The sequence below is a fragment of the Heloderma suspectum genome, chromosome 1 (assembly GCF_057233095.1).
Source record: "Heloderma suspectum isolate Gila_16-S chromosome 1, 16-S_ref, whole genome shotgun sequence".
Taxonomy (NCBI): Eukaryota; Metazoa; Chordata; class Lepidosauria; order Squamata; family Helodermatidae; genus Heloderma; species Heloderma suspectum.
The window spans coordinates 440,575,348-440,593,249 of record NC_139458.1 but is presented as its reverse complement, the minus strand read 5'-3'; the positions used below and the strand labels follow the sequence as shown (position 1 = coordinate 440,593,249).

General features: G+C 53.0%; 1 protein-coding gene across 12 annotated transcripts in view; it reads right to left on the bottom strand.

The window, feature by feature from the left end:
- The window catches only part of AGBL5 (AGBL carboxypeptidase 5), a 32,435-nt gene extending 15,772 nt beyond the window's left edge, over positions 1-16,663 (bottom strand). For 6 of the 12 annotated variants that reach the window (XM_084833427.1, XM_084833874.1, XM_084833697.1 and 3 more), the window contains exons 1-4: positions 16,582-16,638; positions 5,338-5,641; positions 4,260-4,431; positions 2,947-3,113 (exon numbers count right to left, since the gene is read on the bottom strand). In XM_084833427.1, the coding sequence (XP_084689553.1) occupies positions 2,947-3,113; positions 4,260-4,431; positions 5,338-5,579 (581 nt within the window). In that variant the 5' untranslated portion in view covers positions 5,580-5,641; positions 16,582-16,638. Of the gene's footprint in view, positions 1-2,946; positions 3,114-4,259; positions 4,432-5,337; positions 5,675-16,581 lie in introns of those variants that run through there. The other 6 variants (XM_084833607.1, XM_084833953.1, XM_084834133.1 and 3 more) reach the window with 3 other exon arrangements.
- Between the last annotated feature and the right edge of the window lie 1,239 nt (positions 16,664-17,902).

The window sequence follows — 17,902 nt, the reverse complement described above, 5'->3', positions numbered from 1 at the left end:
AAAATATTTGAAATAAACCAAAGATAAGGGAGATTAGGGCCGTGAGCCATGATAGCCAGGAAAGAAACCCGCACACTGGAGGCAGAGTGCTGCTGAAGACCACAGGGATGGCCAGCAGACCACAGGGATGGCCACTGCCTTTGTGTGTGTGCGCCTGGCTTTCACCGGAGCATCTGGCTGTCCATTTCTGGGAAGCCAGAGGTGGATCATCAGAGAGGCCTTTGATCTGACCCAGAACAGCCATTTTTACATGTTTGCAATTACTACAGCAGCGAATATGGCCAACAGCAAGAGACATCAATGGGCAAGGGAGAGAAGCAGCTGACCGCCAAGAGCCCAGCCTGTCCTGCTCTGCCCCCACATTTCCTGGCTCCTCTGGAAACAAGTCAAGCGGTCAGGTGTTTGTTTAATTTAAAACAGTCATATCCCACTTTTTGGCTTAAAAAGTACCCAAATCAGCTTACAGCAAAAGAGACCATTAAAAACACAATCAAACAGTCTTAAAATAGCAGCCAACAGAGAACAAACTAACACAATGGAAACCAATGCAAATAAGAACAAGACCCACTCTTTCCCCCAAACTGGAACAAACGGGTTTTAACACCCCAGTGGAAAGTTGGGCGGGAAGAGGCAAACGGACCTCTTGGGGAGAGGAATTCCACAGCCTGAAGCAGCGGCTAAGAAGGCCGTCCTCTCTGGCCCCCACATGGCATCTCGAGCAAAGGCGGGAAAGGGGCCGCAGGGCGGCACACAGCCCACGGCAGACAGCTCTGCTGCCAGAGGGATGCCCAGCTGCTGCTTAGCACACCAGACCCAGGCGTTCTGCACACACACCCTGCCGAGCAGAGGAGCCTCTGAGGCCAAAGGCTCATCAACACTCCTTCATGGGAAGGGCCGCCACTCTGCAGCCCAGCTTTGCATGCAGAAGGGCCCAGGCCCGGTCCTCGGCAGCATCTCCAAGTAGGGACGGGAACGTCCCCCATCCAAAATCCTGGAGAGCCACTGCCAGGCAGGGGAGGGTAGCCTTCCCCCACCTGGTGCCCTCCACACATGTTGGATTGCAACCCCCATGCCAGCTGGGGAACGCTGGGAGTTGTCGTTCAACACCTCTGGAGAGCACCAGGTGGAGGAAGGCTGGTGTAGGCCACGCCGAGCTACGTGGATCAATGGTGTGGCTTGGCACAAGGGCTCTTCCCGAGTTCCCCCGATGGGGAAGGACATGCCACCTGGAGCAGCCAGGGCATGGCTGGCTCAGGGCTGGGTGGGAGGGCCAAGCACACCACAATAGCCCTGGCACACCTGTGGAGGAAGCCTCCAGCACCCCCGAGCCCTAGGTCCAGCCTGGAGAGCAGCAGACCAGCTGCCAGGTTGCCATTCTTGCTTGCTCCAAGCCAAGAAGCAACTCTTGGGAGCAGCAATCATTCTTACACACAGTTAGCACACAGAGAGGTTTGTCATTTTTATATAGAAACGGAAAGGTCTGCCTTCAGGAAGCTGCTGCCTTTATCTATATCACCAGTGAATCTATGGACAGTGGGAAAGCAGTGGCAACAAGAGAACAGTATTGACTTTTTACTGGCCCTAAGCAACCAGAATGGGGTGAGCTCTAACATCAAAGGAGTGCCCTACAGTCCCAGTCGGCTTTTCTGGAGGTCCACCCCAGGAAAGCAGGGGGCATAGGAAGCAACTTGGATGAGACCCACATCAGAGCTGCCAGAGGGAAATAGTTCCAGGAGCTCTCCAGAGCACACTGGTGTCCAGGAGAACACACACAGAATACTCCACACCTGGCGTCTAAGACAGGCAGGAGAAAGCAGCCCAGCGAGAGCACTGTTGGCTTCAGGCAGGCAGCGCTGGAATGGGGAGTCGTCTCCCACTGAAGAGGGCCAAACACAAAGCCAAGTGCACAGCCTGCCTCTGAAGCAAGGGGGAGGGGGAGCCCCCTCCTAGATAGCCCTCCCCCCCACACCAGTCTGGGCAGGAGCACAGCTGCAGCTTGCCACTGTAATCCCCAGGACAGGCACAGCAGGGAGAAAGTGGCACTGGGAGATTGTTGCTTGGCTCCATGAATTGGGTTGTGGAGACCTGCGAGGTTCCATTCTATTCCTCATGCCCTTTAACGTTTGCATGAAGCTGGTGGACTACAGTGTTCCATGCTCCGGTAGCCTCCAGACTGGATTACTGTAATGTGTGATGCGTGATGTTGCCCTTAAAAAGGGACTGGAAGCTCCAACTAGTACAGAATTCAGTTAGTAGAATTCTGGCTGGTTTGCCCAGGTGGAGCCACATCGCATCAGCTCTGAACAAGCTCCATCGGCTGCCTGTTCACTATGGAGCCCAATTCAAGGCGCTGGAGCTTACCTCTGGAGCCCTAAATCTCTCGGGACCCAAATATCAGAAGGAGCACCTCCCCCATAGCAACCTGCCTATATGTTAGGATCATCAGAGCAGGCCCGTCTCTGCATTCAATCTATAAGGGAAGGACATTTATCACCCGCAAAAGAGAGGGCCCTGTCTGTGGAGGTGCCCAAACTTTGGAGAATCCCCCCACAGGAGGTACGCCTGCTACCAACTGTTTTTGGCACCAGTTTCAAACATTTTATTTGCCCAGGCATTTTAAATTTGTATTTTTAGCTCTCTGAAAAAGACTTTTTTGCCTCTCATTTGTATTGTATTTATTTTTAAGCTGTATGCTAAATTTATTGTAGCGAATATCTGATTTTTGTGAATACTGCCCTGAATCCTCTTTTGGATGAAAGCACAGTCTCTAAATTTTTAAATCAATTAATCTATCAATCCCAGAGTGCTGCTGACATCACAGGATTTCTCACTCCAGGGGCAGACCAAGGGCCTCTCCTGCAGGTGGAACCCCTCTTACGCCTAGGCACCACAGGACTGGCGAAGAGGAGAGTGGCAGCGGTGCAGATGGTCAGAGGCCATGCTCACCTGCTAGGAGAGAGGTGTCTGCACTCCACAAAGTGGGCATCCAACTGTGCCAGCATGCCCTGGCACTCTGTATAGGAGAAGGGGTAGCAGAAGGCAAAGTAGGTGATGGCACATCGGCAGTCCAGAAAGCGGTGCACAAAGGACAGGACAAACTGGGTCTCCACCATCTGTGTGAGGAGGGAAAGGGGAGAGGCAAAGCTGAGTGGTCACTGCCTAGGTCATGATTCCCATGCTGGCTGAAGCATTACACACAGGAATAAGGACAAGCAGGCCCCTTCAGCCGAAACCAGAGCCTGCTGCAGCTCTGGGTTCAGCTGAAGAGCCTGCGTCCCCTGCCACTGCCTGGATTAGATACTTGGCCATATGACGCTCACAAGCCTCCCTCCAGGTTCTCCTTCTCTTTAGTGCTCCGCTCTTCAGCCCTCCCCCTCTCCCTTTGTGGCCATGGCATAAAATTACCCTGCAGCCCACTAGGGGACAATCTGTTACCAAATCCTTCCAGGTGCCAAGAGCTCACTCCACTTGAGCCCATTCAAGGGACCAGGGCTGGAGGAGTGCTGATGGCAGCACACTGTCAAGGCACCCAATTGGAATCCAGAAGCAGCATCTCTCTGCCCCAGACACCTGGAAGGGGATCGACAGCCACAAATCTTCAGCTGCAAGTTCAGAGCAAATCCTTCAAGGCTGCCGAGAATGCACCTGCTTGTTCCAGTGCCTCCAAAGGCCTCCCCCGTTCTCCATCTTCCAGCAGAGGGGAGCAGGCAGCCACAGCAGGGAAAAGCTAAAGGGGCTTGGAGAAACATGAGGAGAAAGGAGCAGGCCTTGTGCTGTCAGCAGTACGTGCCTGCCTTTCTTGGAAAAGGTAACTGCACGCCAACAGTCCTCACAGTCTGCAATGCCATTTGCTCCCTGGTTTTATGACAGGAAGCCAGATGAAGATCAAGCCTGATGTACAGAGCCTGCTTTTCAGTTCATCCTTCCAGGCAGTGCGTGTGTGTGCGTGCGTGTGTGTGTGTTCTCACATGATCAACATAGAGAAGAATCACAAAAGCATGTGACTGAGCAGAATGGCCCGAACATGAACCAAGCTGGCCCTAGTTCAGGGACAAGGGTTAGTCTGTGCTATCCCTTAGAGCCATGGAAGAAGAGTTCAACAGGGAACCTACAAAGCAGAACCAGACCGTCTAATGTTTGTAGGCTACCTGGCAGCAGGCCTGGCTCCTGCCTTCCCCTACAATGCAGTCCCAGGCCAGTCTTGGCTCTTACAAATCCACATTCCCATCTACCCCCATTTTAACAAGCCATGCAGGTACCTCAAAGGCAGGCCGCTCACGGATGCGCTCCCAGCGGGGCCTTGCAGGTACAGTCTTTACTAAGGGGGCCATCCCCTGGGAGTAGAGCTTGGTCTGCTTGTTCATGTTGACAATGTGGATCTTGATCAGCTTGCCTGGAACTCCCCCCTTCACGCTGAAGTAAAACCAGGATCTGGGAAGGGAAGAACATAGGGGAGAGGAGGGTTGCACAAGACTCGCCATCCCTCAGCAAATGCTCCCCAGGCCTCGGGAGAAGTTACTCTCCTCCGCTGCCCAGAGAGACCAGGCAGACTGGGAATCAAGAAGCCTTGTATGCTTTGCATCCTTTCCTCCCACCCACCCGCCCTCATGTCATGGCAGCGACACTCCATCCTACCCACCCCTTGCAAAGCATGCCCCAGAAGACCATGAACCAGCAACAAGGGCTTCTTCACAGCACAAGCAAACCAAGGTTAACCACGATAGACTGAGGTAGGAGGCAGTATCCCTTGACAAGGGACAAGCCCCAAAGCAGCAGCAGCACCATTCCCCTAGAAAGGCTGAGACCTCAAAGGCTGCAGCTCTGTTGTGAGACAAAGGGAGGCCACCTAATGCCAAGGGCAACCTCAGTGTCCCCTGAAGAGCCTGTGTGTGCCCAGGTGGATCAGGGCTGCTTGGGTGTGGGACATCTTCACCCTGATAGCTGCTTTTGGGCCCCTCCCATCTTGAGATCTCCAGCAACTGTCTCCGTGAGCCTAGGCGGATATTCTTCTCCCACCAACCCTGCCTTCATTTCCCCCTTCCTTTGTTGCTTCTCTGTACATTTTAGATTGTAACCTCATTACAATCTGTCAAATCTATTTTTTGTAAAATGCCATGTACATAAATGGTGCTATCTAAATAAAAAATAACATCTGGTCTCTTATGTTTGGAGAAACAACTTCAGACGATAACGTTTCAGCGATACCAATCTTATGGGGGGCAAGATTAAGGAACTAATGGGAAGAACAGGGCCAGGCATGGCTTCCCTGACAGCTCCCTCCCCAGTTCTCAGCAAAACCTAACAGAGGGCTGCCGCCTGCCTCCAAGCCCCTTTTACCTGTTCCCATTCTCATATTCTGTGTCTCCACAGTCCGGCTTGGTCCACACATTGAACTCATAGTCCGCAGTAGGGAGGGAGCTGCCAAACACCATCGAGGCAGTAGAGGTGCTGCTGCTCCCACCACCATTCCCAGTGTTGTCACCATCACCCTCCTGGTGTTCCACCTTCTCCACATGAGCCAAATTCCCAGAGTCAAACTTGGAGCTGAACAAGAGGCCACCACAGCGTATCTCCATCATAACCTCGCTGACTGCAAAGTGGTTTCATCCTCCTCTCTGCAACAGGTTGTTCAGAAGATTTCCTACAGGGCAGAATGGAACAGGCATGTTTTGCGCCCACCAGCACCTGCACAGAGAGGATGAGCAAGGGCCCGGCCTGAAGGCACTGCTGGAGTCTGTCAGGCACCTGCCCCTTTGCAAGCCAGGGGAGTTGCAGTGGTAGAAGAGACAAAGGAGACAGAGGCTAAGCGGTAAGTGGGCTGCAGGAAGCCCAGGGGGCTGCCCTTTATCCTTCTGAGTGGCTGTGAGCTCACCAGGGGCTTCAGAAAGCTCCAACTGAATTGGGGGTGTGTGTCCTGAGTACTCCCAGTAGCTGAGTGGGCAGGAAGCTTCAGTCTGTTTCCCGCCGCCCAGCTCAGCAGAGCAGAGGAAGCTGGTCCAGCTGGTCCAGGGACTACAGAAGCAAGCAAGCTCCCAGAGAACGAGCGACCAGAGCGAGTGGACAGGGGGAGCAAACAGGAGTTGGCCAGAGGAGTTGAGGTGGTAGAGGAGACAAAGGAGACAGAGGCTAAGCAGTAAGTGGGCTGCAGGAAGCCCAGGGGGCTGCCCTTTATCCTTCTGAGTGGCTGTGAGCTCACCAGGGGCTTCAGAGAGCTCCAACTGAATTGGGTGTGTGTGGCCTGAGTACTCCCAGCAGCTGAGTGGGCAGGACGCTTCAGTCTCTTTCCCACCTCCCAGTAGAGCACAGCAGTGCAGAGCAAGCTGCTCCAGCTGGTCCAGGGACTACAGAAGCAAGCGAGCGACCAGAGCGTGCAAACAGGGGGAGCAAACAGGACTTGGCCAGGGGAGCAGCAGTGGTAGAAGAGACAAAGGAGACAGAGGCTAAGAGTGGGACTCTGCTTTTAACCTCTACTGAGTAGAGGAGCAGGCATAGGCTAATCTAGAACAATCACAAAGCTAGACACAAAAAGGGAAAAGAGGCTATGGAAGGACAAGACTCTGCAGTGGTGGTGACCTGCAAGGTGTGTGCAATGTTTGTTTTCTTGCCTGAGAACAACATGGCCTACACCTGCAACAAGTGCAAGTTGATCATGCTGCTGGAAGAAAAAGTAAGTGGACTGGAGTGGTGACTCTTGACCCTCCATGGAATAAGAGAACACTCTTGGACAGAATGGGGGAACTACAGCAGCAAAGTGAAGACCAGAAGCTTGAAGAGCAACAACAAGATGAGGCAGAAGTGGGAAATGCTGAGGTGAAGAAAAATGGAGTAGAGGATACTCCTTCGAAAAGGGTGACGGTTAGGAGAAGAGGAACTAGATGCCACTCTGCACCAGTGGAAGCAGTGGAGTTATGGAACCGATTCCAGGTACTTGCGGATGAGACTGGAGGACAGCCTGCAGAGGAAGAATCACAGGGGAACCTACATGAGAGTGAGCAAGAGGCTGAAGGTCAGGCAAACAGAGGCGAGGAATCACAGGCCTACAGCAACAAGAAGAGTAGTAGTAGTGGGAAACTCCTTGCTGCGTGGGATCGAGACCCAAGTATGTTGCGAAGACCCGTGGACTTGCCAGGTATGTTGTCTCCTGGGAGGACTGATTAGAGACGTGACTGAAAGGTTGCCTGCACTCATAAAGCCCACTGACAGGTATCCCTTTCTTCTCATCCATGTGGGAACAAATGATACTGCCAAGCGGAGCTACGAAGAAATCACGTCAGACTTTGAAGCTTTGGGAAGGAAAGTCAAGAACTTTGGGGCCCAGATAGTTTTCTCATCCATTCTTCCAGTAGTTAGAAGAGGGACAGAAAGGGAACGAAAAATACTCCAGGTGAATGACTGGCCACCAGTCATTCACCCGGCCACCACCTGTGATGACGGAGGCCACCACCTGTGATGACGGAGCCAGTGGCCACCAGGCTGAAAGAGTGCTGAGCCGGGACCCCGGACTGCCTCCGCCCAACCTCCCCTGCTGCTGCCAGGGAGGCGGAGCCAGAGAAGGCGGCCAAGCAGACCCCAGCAGAGAGTTGTGTCTTTTCCATTATGGGAAGAAAGACGCTTCATCCACCCACCCCCTAGGAAAAGCAGCCATGACCCACCCCGTGAAGAATGGAGGGATGCCCAGCCTGCAGCTGGACCGGGCCAAAGAGGCCCATCCAATCTGTCCTGTTTCAAACAGTGGCCAGGTAGATGCTGCCATGTCCACAAGCCAGCCACTGGAGGCCACATCTGCCACCTGTGGAGTGGCTCATTGCTGCTACGAGGGGGGTGATCTTTTGGCTTCCCATGGCAATTCCTGCTCTGTTACCCAGGGCTGGGCTGGGCTGGGCTGGGCTGGGCTGGCTCCAGGGCACCCTTGGCCTCAAGCTCTCTTGCAGTGCCAGTCTGAGAACTTCACTAAGAGCAGGAATGGCGTGCCTCTTGTGACATCGCTCCCAGCTCTCTAACATCAGGAGACCCGTTTCAACATGATCCTGTCTTGAAATCACTGTTTCCAACCTTGTCCTCATATTGATTCAGGGAAAACCAATACAGGGCCCAATAACATTATCCGCAACATCAAGGGCTCACTCATGGCCTCACCTTCGAACGTGATAAAAGCCACCATCATCTGCCAGCAATGCTGTGAGGGACCCAGCCTCTCCCCGCCCCTTGTAGAAACGGCTCCAGACAGTGCTCAGGGCTGCCCAGGCATCTTCGGGCTCCAAAACCAGCATTCCTCCACCTCTGAGGGGAGACGCCCTCCCCCCTTCTGTGACTCAGCACTATGTTAAGTAGCTACATGCAGGAATCACCTGGGGGTCCATGATCAGTCGTCTCAGGCTTGAGTCCCTAGTCCCTCTCCGGAGTTCCTCCCACCCCCCAGCATAGCGATAAGTACCTTTGATCTCTGAAACTTCCCTTCTTCAAGCAGCTACCAAGGAGTCCAGCTGCGTGACCCACCACCCCACCTGCACACCTGCACGGTGACTGGTTCTTGGGATCTCGATTAGTGAGTTTTAGTTAGTTAATTCTATGTTTCCTGGTTCTTGAATAAATATATTCCATTGGAAATTGGAGTTGATTTAGTTCTTTTGCCTGGCCTGAAGGTTGGTCTTTCTCAGGTACAAGACCACTTGGCATACCCCCTAAGCAGGTTTTAAGCTGTTCAGATGAACAGGAGCCTTCTTTCATATAGACCAACCTAAAACCTACATGCACACCTGCCAATGTAGGACTGCACTTCATGTCCACTGACAAAGGGCACTCTGATCCACAGAAGCTTCTGCTATTATAAATGTGGGAGTCTTTAAGGTGCCACAAGACTCTAGACCACAGGCTATACTTCCTGGAATGCTGGCAAGGGACGGGTCGCACCTCACAAGGGCTGGGAAGAATGTGTTTGGCCATTGCATGAAGAACTTCATCAGTCTGTTTCCCGCCTCCCAGCTGAGCAGAGCAGAGCAGAGCAGAGCAGAGGAAGCTGCTCCAGGGACTACAGAAGCAAGCAAGCTCCCAGAGAGCGAGCGAACAGCGCGAGCGGACAGGGGGAGCAAACAAGAGTTGGCCAGGGGAGTTGCACTGGTATAGACTAGACTAGACTAGACTAGAAAGGTTGGAAGAGGTCTACAAGGCCATCGAGTCCAACCCCCTGCTCAATGCAGGAATCCAAGTCAGACCATCCCTGACAGATGGCTGTCCAGCCTCGTCTTGAACGCCTCCAATGTGGGAGAGCCCACCACCTCCCCAGGTAATTGGTTCCATTGTCGTATTGCTCTAACAGTCAGGAAGTTTTTCCTGATGTTCAGCCGGAATCTGGCTTCCTGTCACTTCAGCCCATTATTCCATGTCCTGCACTCTGGGATGATCGAGAAAAGTTCCTGGCCTTCTTCTCTGTGACAACCTTTCAAGTACTTGAAGAGTGCTATCAGATCTCCCCTCAGTCTTCTCTTCTTAAGGCTAAACATGCCCAGTTCTTTCAGTCTCTCTTCATAGGGCTTTTTTTCCAGTCCCCTGATCATCTTTGTTGCCCTCCTCTGAACCCTCTCCAGTTTGTCTGCATCCTTCTTAAAGTGTGGTGCCCAGGACTGGACACAGGACTCCAGATGAGGCCTAACCAGTGCAGAGTAGAGGGGAACTAGTACTTCCCGGGATTTGGAAGCTATGCTTCTATGAATGCAGCCCAAAAGAGCATTGGCCTTTTTTGCAGCCACATCACATTGTTGGCTCCTATTCAGCTTGTGATCGACAACAATGCCAAGATCCTTCTTGCTTGTAGTGTTGTTGAGCCACGTATCCCCCATCTTGTAACTGTGCATTTGATTTCTTTTTCCTAGGTGCAGAACTTGGCATTTATTCCTATTCAATGTCATTCTGTTGTTTTCTGCCCAGCGCTCCAGTCTATCCAGATCACTTTGAATTTGGTTTCTGTCTTCCGAAGTATTAGCTATCCCACCCAGTTTCGTGTCATCTGCAATTCTGATCAGCATTCCCTGCCCCTCCTCCTCCAAGTCATTCATAAAAATGTTGAAGAGCACTGGGCCCAGGACTGAGCCCGGCGGTACCCCACTCGTTACCTCTCCCCAGTTGGAGAAGGTCCCATTGATAAGCACTCTTGGAGTCCGATTCTGTAGCCAACTGTGGATCCACCAGATCGTTGTTTCATCTAGCCCACTTTGAGCTAGTTTGCTCATCAGGATATCATGGGGCACTTTGTGGAAAGCTTTGCTGAAGTCAAGGTATATGATGTCTACAGCATTCCCACGGTCTACAAGTGGGGTCACTTGATCCAAAAATGAGATCAGATTTGTCTGGCAGGACTTGTTTTTGACAAATCCATGTTGGCTTCGAGTAATCATGGCATTGTTTTCAAGGTGCTTCCAGATGGATTGCTTTATCATCTGCTCCAGAATTTTCCCAGGGATTGATGTCAGACTGACTGGTCTGTAGTTCCCAGGTTCCTCCTTTTTACCCTTTTTGATGATAGGGACAACGTTAGCCCTCCTCCAATCATCTGGCACTTCTCCCGTCCTCCATGATTTCTCAAAGAGAATAGACAGCGGTTCTGAGAGTTCTTCTGCCACTTCCTTTATTAAAAATCATAGAATCATAGAATAGTAGGGTTGGAAGGGGCCTACAAGGCCATCGAGTCCAACCCCCTGCTCAATGCAGGAATCCAAGTCACAGCATCCCTGACAGATGGTTGTCCAGCCTCATCTTGAATGCCTCCAGTGTGGGAGAGCCCACCACCTCCCTAGGTCATGGGTTCCATTGGCGTATTGCTCTAACAGTCAGGAAGTTTTTCCAGATGTTCAGCCGGAATCTGGCTTCCTGTCACTTGAGCCCATTATTCCATATCCTGCACTCTGGGATGATCAAGAAGAGATCCTGGCCTTCTTCTCTGAGATCCTGGCCTTCTTCTCTGAGATCCTGTCCTTCTTCTCTGGTAGAAGAGACAAAGGGGCTAGAGGCTAAGAGTAAGTGGGCTGCAGGAAGTCCAGGGGGCTGCCCCTTATCCGTCTGAGAGGCTGTGAGGTCACCAGGTGCTTCTGAGAGCTCCAACTGAATTGGGGGTGTGTGGCCTGAGTACTCCCAGCAGCTGTGGGCAGGAAGCTTCAGCCTGTTTCCCGCCTCCCAGCTAAGCAGAGCAGAGCAAGCTGCTCCAGCTGGTCCAGGGACTACAGAAGCAAGCAAGCTCCCAGAGAGCGAGCGACCAGGGGGAGCAAACAGGATTTGGACAAGGGAGTTCGGCAGGGGAGGTCAAGGTGGAGGCCCCTAACATTTTTTTTCTTTTTTAACTAACTATTTTCCCCCATTTATTTATCTTGTAACACACACTTCCACACCAGTGGGACTCTGCTTTTAACCACTACTGAGTAGAGGAGCAGGCACAGGCTAGTCTAGAACAATCACAAAGCTAGACACAAAAAGGGAAAAGAGGCAATGGAAGGACAGGACTCTCCAGTGGAGGTGACCTGCAAGGTGTGTGCAATGTTTGCTTTCTTGCCTGAGAACAACATGGCCTACACCTGCAACAACTGCAAGTTGATCATGCTGCTGGAGGAAAAAGTAAGTGGACTGGAGCGGCGACTGTCGACCCTCTGGGGAATAAGAGAACACAAAGAGTTCTTGGACAGAATGGGGGAACTACAGCAGCAAAGGGAAGACCAGAAGCTTGAAGAGCAACAGCAAGATGAGGCAGTGGGAAATGCTGAGGTGAAGAAAAATGGAGTAGAGGATACTCCTTGGAAAAGGGTGATAGTTAGGAGAAGAAGAACTAGACGCCACTCTGCACCAGTGGAAGCAGTGGAGCTGTGGAACCGATTCCAGGTACTTGCGGATGAGACTGGAGGACAGCCTGCAGAGGAAGAATCACAGGGGAACCTGCATGAGAGTGAGCAAGAGGCTGAAGGTCAGTCAAACAGAGGCGATGAAACCCAGGCCTACAAGAAGAAGAAGAGAAGAGTGGTAGTAGTGGGAGACCCCTTGCTGCGTGGGATCGAGACCCAAGTATGTCGCGAAGACCCGTGGACTCGCCAGGTATGTTGTCTCCCGGGAGGACGGATTAGAGGCATGACTGAAAGGTTGCCTGCACTCATAAAGCCCACTGACAGGTATCCCTTTCCTCTCATCCATGTGGGAACAAATGATACCGCCAAGCGGAGCTACGAAGAGATCCCGTCAGACTTTGAAGCTTTGGGAAGGAAAATCAAGAACTTTGGGGCCCAGACAGTTTTCTCATCCATCCTTCCAGTAGTTAGAAGAGGGACAGAAAGGGAACGAAAAATACTCCGGGTGAATGACTGGCTACAAACGTGGTGCCAACGAGAGAGATTTGGATTCAGGGACCACGGGCTATACTTCCTGGAAGATGGGCTGTTGGCAAGGGATGGGTTGCACCTCACAAAGGATGGGAAGAATGTGTTTGGCCACAGCATGAAGAACTTCATCAGGAGGGCTTTAAACTGAATCCTACGAGGGAGGGAGACGTAAAGTTGCAGGTAACAATGGACGAAGGCGCATGCACCACAACGGAGAGAGCAGCTCTAACAGCGCCCAGTAATACTCTTCAGAAACATGTAGGAAGTAAGCCAGACTATGAAGCACATGGTCTTCGATGTCTATATACTAATGCCCAGAGTATGGGAAACAAACAGAACAAACTTGAACTCTTAATACAGGAGGGAAATAATGACTTGATAGGTATAACTGACTGGAATACAGCAATTGAAGGATATAACTTGTTCAAAAAGAACAGGAGGAACAGAAAGGGAGGTGGGGTTGCACTGTATGTGAAAAAGACGTATCTCTGCACAGAAATACAGGAGGAGGAGCTTGGCAGCTCCATCAAAAGCATCTGGATCAAAATAAATGGAGCAAAGAATGAAAGGAACCTGATGGTCGGAGTCTACTGGCTACCCAATCAAGGAGAAGACGAGGATGAAACTTTTGAAAAGCAAATAGCCAATATTTTAAGAAAGCATGATGTAGTAGTAATGGGGGACTTCAATTAACCCGATATTTGTTGGGAGACAAATTCTGCAAAACATGGCCCCTCCAGGAAATTCCTGACTTGTGTGGCAGATAACTTCCTCCTATAGAAAGTAGAGGAAGGAACTAGAGGATCGGCTATCCTTGACTTGATCCTAACCCACAGAGATGACTTAGTGGATCAAGTAGCAGTTACAGGAACTCTGGGGGAAAGCGACCATGTTGTACTTGAGTTCTTGGTTCTAAGGGAAGCAAAAGCCGAGTGTAGCCAAATGCGTACCCTGGATTTTAGGAAAGCTGATTTTCATAAACTCAGAACAATGATCAGTAAGGTCCCATGGCAAGCGACTCTAATGAGAAAAGGAGTCCACGATGGGTGGGAGCTTTTAAAAAAGGAAATTCGCAAGGCACAATCGCAAACAATTCCAACAAGAAGAAAAGGTGGAAGACAACAGAAGAAGCCAATGTGGCTTCACAAAATGCTTAGGGATGACCTGAAAACAAAAAAGGACACATATGGGAAGTGGAAAGAAGGCCAAGTAACAAAGGAAGAGTACAGGCAGGTAGCACAGAATTGCAGGGGTGGCGTCAGGAAGGCTAAAGCTGAGAACGAGCTGAGGTTAGCGAGGGATGCTAAAAACAACAAAAAAGCTTTCTTCAGCTACGTGCATAGTAAAAGGCAGAGGAAAGAAATGGTGGTTCAGCTATTAAATAAGGATGGCAAAATGATAACAGATGACAAAACAAAGGCAGAGGTGCTCAATTCCTACTTTGGCTCAGTCTTCTCCCAAAAGAGGGTCTATGACCCCCTGGCAAAGGCGAAGTACAGGCTGAAGGGGCAGGATTGCAGCTTGAGATCGATAGGCATACGGTCAAGGAACACCTCATTACGTTAAATGAGCTCAAATCTCCAGGGCCAGATGAACTGCATTCTAGAGTAACGAAGGAACTGGCAGAAGAACTCTCAGAACCGCTGTCTATTCTCTTTGAGAAATCATGGAGGATGGGGGAAGTGCCAGATGACTGGAGGAGGGCTAACGTTGTCCCTATCTTCAAAAAGGGTAAAAAGGAGGAACCTGGGAACTACAGACCAGTCAGTCTGACATCAATCCCTGGGAAAATTCTGGAGCAGATGATAAAGCAATCCACCTGTAAGCACCTTGAAAACAATGAAATGATTACTCGAAGCCAACATGGATTTGTCAAGAACAAATCCTGCCAGACGAACCGGATCTCATGTTTTGATCAAGTAACCTCCCTTGTAGACCGTGGGAATGCTGTAGACATCAAATACCTTGACTTCAGCAAAGTTTTCGACAAAGTGCCCCATGATCTCCTGATGAGCAAACTAGCTCAAAGTGGGCTAGATGAAACAATGATCTGGTGGATCCACAGTTGGCTACAGAATCGGACTCCAAGAGTACTTCTCAATGGGACCTTCTCCAACTGGGGAGAGGCAACGAGTGGGGTACCGCAGGGCTCAGTCCTGGGCCCAGTGCTCTTCAACATTTTTATTAATGACTTGGAGGAAGAGGTGCAGGGAACGCTGATCACGTGTGCAGATGACACCAAATTGGGTGGGATAGCTAATACTTTGGAAGACAGAAACAAAATTCAAAGTGATCTGGATAGACTGGAGTGCTGGGCAGAAAACAACCGAATGACATTTAATAGGGATAAAAGCCAAGTTCTGCACCTAGGAAAAAGAAAGCAAATGCACAGTTACAAGATGGGGGATACGTGGTTCAACCACACTACAAGCGAGAAGGATCTTGGAATTGTTGTCGATCACAAGCTGAATATGAGCCAACAATGATGTGGCTGCAAAAACGGCAAATGCTCTTTTGGGTTGCATTCATAGAAGCATAGTTTCCAAATCCCGGGAAGTACTAGTTCCCCTCTACTCGGCACTGGTTAGGCCTCATCTGGAGTACTGTGTCCAGTTCTGGGCACCGCACTTTAAGAAGGATGTAGACAAACTGGAGAGGGTTCAGTGGAGGGCAACAAAGATGATCAGGGGACTGGAAACAAAGCCCTATGAAGAGAGACTGAAAGAACTGGGCATGTTTCGCCTTGAGAAGAGAAGACTGAGGGGAGAGAGGATAGCGCTCTTCTAGTCCTTGAAAGGTGGTCACAGAGAGGAAGGCCAGGATCTCGTCTCGATCAACCCAGAGTGCAGGACACTGAATAATGGGCTCAAGTGACAGGAGGCCAGATTCCAGCTGAACATCAGGAAAAACGTCCTGACTGTTAAGAGCAATACGACAATGGAACCAGTTACCTAGGGAGGTGGTGGGCTCTCCCACACTGGTGGCATTCAAGACGAGGCTGGACAGCCATCTGTCAGGGATGCTCCAACTTGGATTCCTGCATTGAGCAGGGGGTTGGACTCGATGGCCTTGTAGGCCCCTTCCAAGCCTACTATTCTATGATTCTATGAAGCCTCCCTCCCTTGAGAGGTGCTGGTCCTGTCCTGCAAGACGTCCTGTCCACTCGCCCACAGAGATGGGAAACGACCACAGCCGGTCTGAAAGGAAGTAGGGAATGGAGTCCTCCAATGGCCTGCATTGGGACTGGTGCTTTCAAAATGGTTATAACCAAAAAGGAATGTGAAGAGCTCCAAAACAGCCTCTCAACTCTCAAAAGGCATAAAGAAGGCAAATGCAGTTCAACGCAAGTGATCACCTTGAGGCAAAAAATCCTAATTCTGTATATGTTTCGAGGGGGGTTGAATCTGCAATAACTAACCAGGAAAGAGGGCAGGGCGTGAAGGGTTCAGCAAAAACATCTCAGCGTGCAATGGCAGAGAAAGCCATATTCCATGCTAGGGATTAGGAATGGGACTGAAAATCCAACTGCCAGTATCGTTACACAAATCCGTGATGCATGAAATCACACTTGGAAGTGGTCTTGGGCATCTGTTTTTACTGAAACACTGGGTATAAAAATAACAAACCAACGAATAATTGCAGTACTAGTTCACGTCATCCCATCCCCCAAAAGCTATTTGTAGAGCTGAAAAAGGTGCAGAAAAGGGCAACCAAAATGATCAAGGAGGTGCAGCAACTCCCCTGGGAGGAAGGCTACAACAGCTGGGGCTGCTCAGCTTAGCGAAAAGGCGACCAAGGGGAGACAGGGCAGCGGTGTACCGGGGGAGGCTCGTCGCCTCCAGGGCCAGGACGCCACTCCGCACTAGGGGCGGCCCGGCCCTCGGGCCTGCTTGTGGGAAGGGAGCGGGGCTCGGGGGCCTGCAGGGCCTGATCCAGCCGCGGGGGCAGCCAAGGCCTCCGCTCCACGCCGCGCCGCCTCCGGCTCGCCGCCCGCTGAGGGGCGCGCGGGGGCAGCCGTGGGCCCTTCCCGCCAGGCGCCTGCCCGGCTCGGGGCCTTCGCGGGCAGCCCCGCCGCCGGCCTTCTTGTCCCCGCCGGCCCCGCGGGGGCGGGGCCCCGAGCCGGACACGCCCCATCATCGCCGACATTTGCATGCGGGCCTGGCGCGAGAGAGGCGGACGCGGCTGCCGCCCGCGGCCGGCCCTCTCCCCTCCCCTCAAACCGACCAACCTGCCGCCGCTGCCGCTGCCGCCGCCGCCGCCGCTAGGGGCCCCGGGCCAGCCAGCCCAGCCCTCGCTACCCAGGCAACAACAACGCGGCCACTCATTGGCCAGGGTTCACTCGCCGGGGCAAGCCGACCCACCATTGGTTCATAGGCCTCTCCATAGCGACGCGACGCACCATTGGCTGGCCGCGTCCCTTCCATAGCGACGCGACCATTTGGTCGCCAGGGAGACCAGGCGGGGGGGGGCCGCCGCCGCCGCCCCGCTCCGGAGGAGGGCGGCCGGGGCCGCGGGAGCGGCGCTGCTCGCGGGGGGCCGCTGCCGGCCCGCAGCGAGACGCGCCTGCGGCGAGCGGGCGGCCGAAGCAGCCCCGGGCCCCCCGCGCCTCGCGGACCCCGCGGTGCTCGGCCCTCCCTCCGCGCCAGGGCCCAGGCGGCGGCGACCGGAGCGCCCCTCGCGCCCGCGAGAGCCCGGGGCCGCAGGCCTTCGGGAGGCGCGCCTCCGCAGGGCAGCCGGCTGGCCGCGCCCGCGGCGGGAGGCTGGCTAGCGCTGCGGAAGAGCCCACAGCCCGGCCGGGGGGCGCGCCCGCCGCCGAGGCAGGCCGCAGCCCGCGCGCCCGGAGGCGGGTGCGCCGGGAGGGGCCCGCTGGCCGCGCCCCCCTTGGGGCGCGCCGGAGGGGAACGACGCCCGCCCCCGCCTGCCTTCCCGGGCAGCCTCGTCGCCGCTGCCCGTCGCGTACTTGATCCATGAGCCGCCCCTCTACGCAGCTGCGATGCCAAGAACACGGAACAGCGCATTCACATGATGAGCTGACCACAACATAACACTGCTCTACCAAACCGTAGCCCGCCCCAAATGCCCGCCGGGCGGAAGCTCTTCGAAGAGGGGGCATGGCAGAGGTCACTAGGGAGGGAATCCGAGTCGGGGCCGCCACAGAAAAGGCCCTCTCCCTAGGCCTAGCTGATGGGGACAACAGAAGGCCTGCCAAGGCTGTTCTCGTTGAGGAGCATCCCTGGTGGTGTTGGAGGTGCTCCTTTAGACTGGGCCACAACCATATAGGGTTGCTCCCGTTGGAGGGCTTGGGAGAGGGGGCTTGTTCAGACCACAGCATCCAACACCCCCGTTGGTTCTTAGGGTCTCAGTCACACGCGGCACACTACTGGTAGAACCACCCCATCCTGCTCCTGGGAAGGGTACAGCACTGGCCCCAGAGGCCTCTTTGCACATGGGCAATTCCAGTTCCTGTTCTGTGCAGATGAGGAAAAGTAGGGGCCACTTCATGAAGGGGAGGGCAAGGGCCCTGACAGCAGGGGGACTGTTAGGTACTA